This window comes from Morone saxatilis, unplaced genomic scaffold, assembly GCF_004916995.1.
Source record: "Morone saxatilis isolate NCDOM2014 unplaced genomic scaffold, NCSU_SB_2.0 Contig15, whole genome shotgun sequence".
Lineage (NCBI taxonomy): Eukaryota > Metazoa > Chordata > Actinopteri > Moronidae > Morone > Morone saxatilis.
Genome location: NW_023339707.1, coordinates 1321426 through 1328457, shown reverse-complemented (window position 1 = coordinate 1328457; position 7032 = coordinate 1321426). Strand labels below are relative to the sequence as shown.

Below are 7032 nucleotides of genomic sequence, written 5' to 3'. Positions count from 1 at the left end.
TGTGTGTGTGTGTTCATGTGTGTACATGCGTTCGGCGGACTCACTCCCGGGGGCTGGGCTGGTATTGGCTGTTGCGGTGGAGAGAGCTACGTGAGAGGGGGTAGAGATAGTGTTTACGTCGTGGAGCTGACTGAGCACGGAGGAGCGCCGTCTCACCGCTCCCTGAAACGAACCGCTTCGCTTGAACGTGCTCACTACCTCCATCTGCAGGACAGAGACAAAACAGCAGCACTCAGTGAGGGCAGGAGAGGCCGGTCTGAGTGTGTGCGGAGTGTGCATGTGGGCGTGTGTGTGTTGTTGTCCCTTTCAAACACTTCTTGTCCCAGCAGAAACAGCATTTAAATCCCCTTTCATGGCAAATGTGCATCAAGCCTGCTTTCTGAATGTTACTGACAAACAAGAATTATGAATGATGACTGCATGTGTGTGTGAGGTTGTATGTTGTGTGTATTTGTTGTGTGCACACTCAGACCAAGCCCTCTTAATGAAAAACTGACCACTTTACGCAAAGACAGGCACTTAAGCAGAGAGTCTGGACTGGGAATTAACACTGTTTAGGAGGCTGTTGTTCATGTTGATGCCGTCTTAACGTCAATTCTCACTCAATCGATCAGTTAAAGTAATCAAGCAAGCCTGTCTACTTAGCGCTGGCCTGTACACAATGTGTAAACAATTGCACACACAAGTGCCGCCGCACCGACACACACGCTCAATCACAGCATTTATCCTCTCTCATGATGTGAACATCTAAAATACCACTTCCGAGTCAGAGAGAGCATTAGAGAAGAAAAGCTAGCTGCGTTGGAGAGAAAAGACTGGAATCATTATGTTTGGCACGAGTCAGAAGAAGAGCACAGACAGGATGAGAGAAAGGACTGACTTTTGAAGAGTAAGAACAAATCACTGTTTAAGAGGCCATATTATGCTCATTTTCAAGATTATACATGTGTTTGGGGGGTATCCTATAATAGGTTTACATGCTTCAGTGTTAAAAAAACACAATATTTTTATCATACTGACCACTGACACACTCAAGAAGCCTAGTCTCCTCTGATTGGTACAGACCACCGTGTAGATTCACTAGGTTTCAGTGGGTGAGACTGGTCTCCAAGCCTATGGTGGTGTTACAATGTGATGTAAGGGAGTAACGGTATTAAAGACTGAATAGAAATGTGGTGTGTCAGGCAGTGCAGGTGTGGTCAGACCTTTTACCTGCACACAAAATTCTATATAACCCCAAAAAGCACAAATGGCCTCTTCAACTAAAATTGTATGTGTCAATAATGCGGTTGAGCTCTTAAAGGAGTTCTTTCTTTCTTTCCAAAAGTCTCTCATGTTAGCGTGTAAAGGCCATGATACTGGCAGTTTATTTGGGAACATTACCCACCATAATAATTAGCATTTTATCATAAAGCACACTTAAAAAAGTGCACACTGTACACATTAAGAATTCATATTCATATTCTTTGTAATACACATTGTCTTTGGTTCCAATGTATCCTCATCATACTTTTGTCACGTTCCCCTTTAACAAACTGCTTGTGTGTCATGACCATGTGAAGCTTCTGGTTGAGGCGTTGTATGTGGTGTCTGGATATCTGTGTCTGTTCCTGTGAAAGAGGTTTGGTTATTGTTTGTTTTGGTGGTCCAGTCAAACAGTACCTGAGTCTGAATGCGGTTGAGGCCTCTGAACCAGAGGATCTGTCCGCGTCGCAGCTCTCTCTCAGCGCAGTCGATCTCCTCCTCATCCTCTGCCATCTCCTCGCCTTCCTCCTCCCCGGGCTCCAGGCCTAGCCCCGCCTCCTTCAGGCAAGGCAGCCGCTCAGTCGGCACCGTGGCGATCACCTGGAGGCCAGGTTTGTCACATTGTCATTTGAGCAGAAGACGCTAGTATGGCATTGTATGTACTGAGCAGCTGTGAGCTTTTTCAGCCATTTTACTCACAGGATGGTTTGGATGATACCAGAATATGTCAATTTCAGCACAGAATAGAATAGATCAGAAGTGTTATTTAAGTCAATGTGAAAATGTTTCCTTAGCCTCACCTCAGAGAAAACTCTAGGTAAACCAGGCCTGCCAGCCTACAGTTGCTCAGTGTGGTTTGACTCAGCAGGCTGCAGAGCTGCTTACCTGCCCCCAGAGCAGCTCTCCAACTCCCACGAACAGACACCAGAGCCACTGCTCCACGTTGAGAGGGGCACAGCTGAAGGGCTTCCCTCCCCACTGCACAATCACGATCTGCAGCAGAAACACAGGGAAGGACGTCATTGTTGCCACACAGGCAAACAGTGTCAAGGGAGAAACAGTCACTGCACTATCAATCTGCTGCACGAGCCACAGTCTGCACTGTAAGAAAAATGCAGTAACACTGGGATGTGTCAACAGTCAACACCTCTATCTTCTAGTTTGTCACGATTTCCAGTATGAAATACAAGGTGGCATTATCACTGTAATCCCTACTGCATGTAATAAAGATCAAACCAGGATGTGTAAAAACACATGCAGACATTTATGTCTGAGTTTTGTATCTAGTTATTCATCATTTCCCTTGCTAAGTCTCGCCTCTTTTTGCTCTGTGATGGTTAAAATATAAACGTGACATATATACTAGTTAACTAGTTAGCTAATCTATCAGTCGTTAGCTAGCTAGTTAGCTGTGACTATATATATGTCGCGTTTATCTTTTAACCATCTCGAAATGTGGTTTTCTTTTTTCAATATAGAGAGCCTAGCACATCGCATATCTAAGTACAGGAAAGGAGAAAGTTAATCGAGGTTCTCACAGAGGCTTGCTCCACTGTTTATGGAGCACAGAGCAAAAAGCAAAAAGCCCTAATCCTATGTCCTGCCCCTTTTTGAAGACTGTTCAAATATAAAAGCAACATATAGTCACATGCTAAGTTAGCTAATGTTAGCAAAAATTATTTTGCTTACATTTAGTTGGTAACCAGCTATCAAACGACCAATCTTCTTATCTAACTCCTTGCAAGAAAGCAAAACTTATTTCCCCAAATGTTGAACTACTTCTTGAAATAATTTGGAAGCTGCAACCAAATTTGAACACTTATGAACATTTATGCATGACACCAAAAATTCTGACCCTTTTAAGACCAAAATTTTACTCTGTGCAGCTTTATACATAGCCTACTGGTCCAGAGAACATAATGTATAATGTACATAATGTAAGCACGGTTTATAATCTTAGCTGAGAACACATGGCCTCAGCTACATTAATCATAGCAATTCCCCCTCCAGCTTATGTCACTGTGTAAAAAAAGCATAAGAACAAAAAACATAATAAACGCAGCCATGTGGCTTTAAACTTGGACCACAGTAACACTACGCTCCGATAGTGGATGTAGCAGCATTTTATATAGCAACATGATCATTTACACCAGGAACAAGGCTTATCAGAGTGACACTATCATCTTGACACCAAACTGCTCTGTCATTAATCTCACTGGGAGTATGTACAGTGTATCACATACTGTAATCATATCTTTCTGCAGGGAGGAGGGATCCATCTTTCCTTCTTATTCCTCTCTTTCACCTCTCTCAAGCTGTCTCCAGCCTTCAGCTCTCTCTCATCTCTTCTTTTCCTAATCCCTTTGAACTGTCTCTTTGTCGTTCTCACACTCCAAATCACTGCCATCTCCCTCCAGCTCTGTCTCTTCTCTTGTTTCTCCCCAGAGTACCACCAAGAACTGAAGAGCTTTGGAAAATATCCCTTTCCTTTTCTCGCTGTCTCTCAGTCTGCCTTTGTTTGCCCTCCTGCATTTTTTCGTGTACTCACAATTCCCGACTCAGTGCATTTCTTCCATATTCACTGTGAGCGGATTCAATAAACAGTCCTCCTGTGGTCGCTAAAGTTTGGAATCTTAAATTTGGATGTCTGTCAATGCCTGAAGATGATCATATTAATTTTTGTTTTTTACAAACTATCATCAACATCTGTAGAAGACATTCAAGCTTTGACTACCTTTGACCTTCACTACCCAACCACACTGACATTTTAAAATGAGTAAAGTTTGTATACCATGGAGATATTCCGTTTGAATAAAGAGCAGTTCAGGGGTATGCATTGACATAATTCTTTTCAGTCAGCCACCTGAATCTAAACAACATAAAAACACCATAAACATTACACATACCAAGAGCTATTTTGTTGCTCCTAAAAGTCATCACCTAAATAAAATCTGTTCGGTTCTGAGCCATGTCCCTAGTGCCAAGGCCCCGGCCCCTTTTGGGGACAAGTATAGTGCTTTCACATACTGTACGTTAACATGAGAACCTGCAGTAAAAATAACAACAACCGTACTTACAACCAAAGCTTTCACTGTGTGATTTAGTTAAAGTTAGCTTGAGAGTTGTTAACAGCTAAGAGTAACATAGCAGCAGTAGCAAGCTAAACATCCTACTGAATCTCAGCCCAGGTCATACGGTTGGTTATTGACAGACAGCACTTACCCTAACGCTACCTGCTGATTCAAGAATGTATAAATGCCTTGGTGCCCAGTTAGCTCAGTTAGTAGAGCTGGCGACCCATATACGGAGTTGCTGCAGCGGCCCGGGTTTGAATCATTTGCTGCGTGTCATTCCCACCTTTCCTGTCTATCTTTGTCTGTCCCTATCTAATAAAGGCATGAAAAGGCCAAGAAAAATAACTTTAAAAAAAAATAAAAATGTATCAATGTCTGGCCACTGTGTTGGACTGGGGAAGAGTAAAGGAGGATCTTTTTTTACTAAGATATCACAAATGCTCAGGTTGAGGCAAGGTGTATTTAGATGTCTCCAGAAAACAAAGATTATTTAATATGAAAGGAAGGTGTACGAATTTGTCATAACTCTAATCCAAAAACACATCAAATTGTCTCTATCCCTCAAAAGGGGGTGCGGCCATGATATTTTGCGAAGTACCCTTATGTGATGTCTGATGTATACTTAAACTGAGTGCTAGACATGCAGGGTGGGTAAAAAAATGTTCCAATACAATTACTAATTACCTGTTAAAAAATTTAGTCAGTAACCTAATCCAAGTATCATAATATTAAAGTAATCTAACTTCATTATTTTCTGTTTTAAGATGACGCCTATTCTATAAAATAACTGAACAATGTAACTGTAGAAAAGAAAACTGGAACTAAATTTTTAGTATCAACAATGTGTACTCTGCTCAGTGTAATGTCATGAAGCAAGTTCAGGAAGTAACCTTTCAAAACCTAATTTTCACAGCTGGAAGGCAGAACTTGTGCTGTACTGTGATGTTTTTTCCCTTTTCGTTTTAAAGTCAAAATAATGGATATATGAAGAATGAATTGACAGCTTTAAGTTTAGCTGTGGATTCACTGGAGACCAGAGTAGTGTTTTAAACCTGTAATTCTGCTAATAATCCCCATTTTTACTAATTGTAACTGTCTGATTACGTCTTTTTATATGTAACACTAATGGATTTTGATTATGGAACTTGTAACATGTAATCTGTTACTTCCCAAGCCTGTAGACATGCTGAATCGGGTTTAGTTCAGTACAACTAATTTACACCAAAATACTGCAATGTCTCTGGTTGGTTTGCTACTACCGCTATGGAATAAAAGCCATGCCAAACAAACAATCCAAATCAGGCATCACAGGGGTTAACCTTACCTGCACGGCAAAGGTCCCCACAACGATGGAGCAGAAGATGGGGTTGGAAAATATTCCGTCAAATACGTTTCTCTCTCCGTGGATCTTGCGAGCGTTGATCTCGTTGAAAAGCTGCATGAGGACAAAGGTGTTGAAGATGATGGTGTAGTGCTCGGAGGGTGGGGAGTGGAGCGGAGCGTTGCGGCCGCTGTCAATGTTAAAAATGCGCTCGCCTGGAGGGGAAACAAAGGAGGAAGAAGAGTAGATGAGAGGTGTGAAAAAAAGGAAAAATGATCTGCCGCGTTGCTCATTATCTGGTTGAAATTCCAGACTAAATGTATTGATTAAAGCCAACTATTTCAGGCTGTTTCAATAGTAGATGAAATTGCGTGCTCGGTTGTCAGTGTGTGTGTGTGTGTGTGTGTGTGTGCACCTATGAACAGCAGGGTAAAGATGATGACCAGCTGGTAGACTCCATGGCCCAGGATGTTCTTCATCATGGTCAGTGAGATGAGCGGGTTGTTCCGGCCATAGGGTTTCCTTAGCAACAGGGCCTCGGTGGGGGGCTCGGTGGCCAGGGCCAGAGAAGCAAACGTGTCCATGATCAGATTCACCCACAGCATCTGCACCGCCTTCAGAGGAGAGTCCTGCACACAGATTTGCAAGCAGAGGCCTGTGTCACGAACCATGTTTGGATGAGTCTGGCTTCACTGACCCAGACACAGACCGTGAAAAGACTACTTTCGTCCCCTTTCACATCGCCCAGAATCCCAACATTAACACTTGTTTTTGTATTTTGGGGTTTTATTTCTGTTGCACAGGGTTCTGATCTTCCTAGTTGTTCTTTTGCGCAGACTATCTGCTCAATCAGTGACATTCAAAACCACTAAGCAGTGAGGAAATTTCCACTGCCAAGTCAGTAGTATAAGATTGGAAAATGGGAAAAAACACCCCTTATTCGGACGTAGCAGTGATATTCCAAGGTGGTTAGCCCTAATGCTAACCCCATTCACAGCAGATAAACAGCCTAAATTCACTATTTTTTATCGTGTTATGGGTCTGTAGCAGTTCATAGTTGTAGATTTGATTTTGATGATTTTGAGGCTGAGGCAGTTTCTCCTACTCTGCTGCTTGTAATTATGGTTTAAGGTGAGACACTACAGGCAAAAACATTGTTTTTCATAAATTGGTCAATTTTGAGATTTTGGCCAAATTTTCCTTCTTAATATGTCTTCTTGCAGACTAGCGGAGAGAAAACACCCAAAATACACATTTAGCCGTTTATTTCAATATCATCCAACTGCAGCCACAAATGGGTGTTCTCGTGCTGGTGGGGGTTCCTGTTTTCGCTGACTAGAACGCCCCCTTCTTCTTCGCCTTTCTTGGTGAACTCTAACTGTCAACATCCGG

The 7032-nt window shown here is 42.3% G+C and overlaps 1 protein-coding gene across 1 annotated transcript in view; it reads right to left on the bottom strand.

Moving 5' to 3' along the window:
• Positions 1-1662: 1662 nt before the first annotated feature.
• Positions 1663-7032, bottom strand: part of atp2b3b (ATPase plasma membrane Ca2+ transporting 3b) — a gene marked incomplete at its 3' end in the record, with an annotated part of 29192 nt that continues 23822 nt past the window's right edge. The window contains 4 exon segments of the mRNA XM_035657455.1: positions 1663-1845; positions 2131-2238; positions 5644-5855; positions 6056-6269. Of these exon segments, the coding sequence (XP_035513348.1) occupies positions 1663-1845; positions 2131-2238; positions 5644-5855; positions 6056-6269 (717 nt within the window).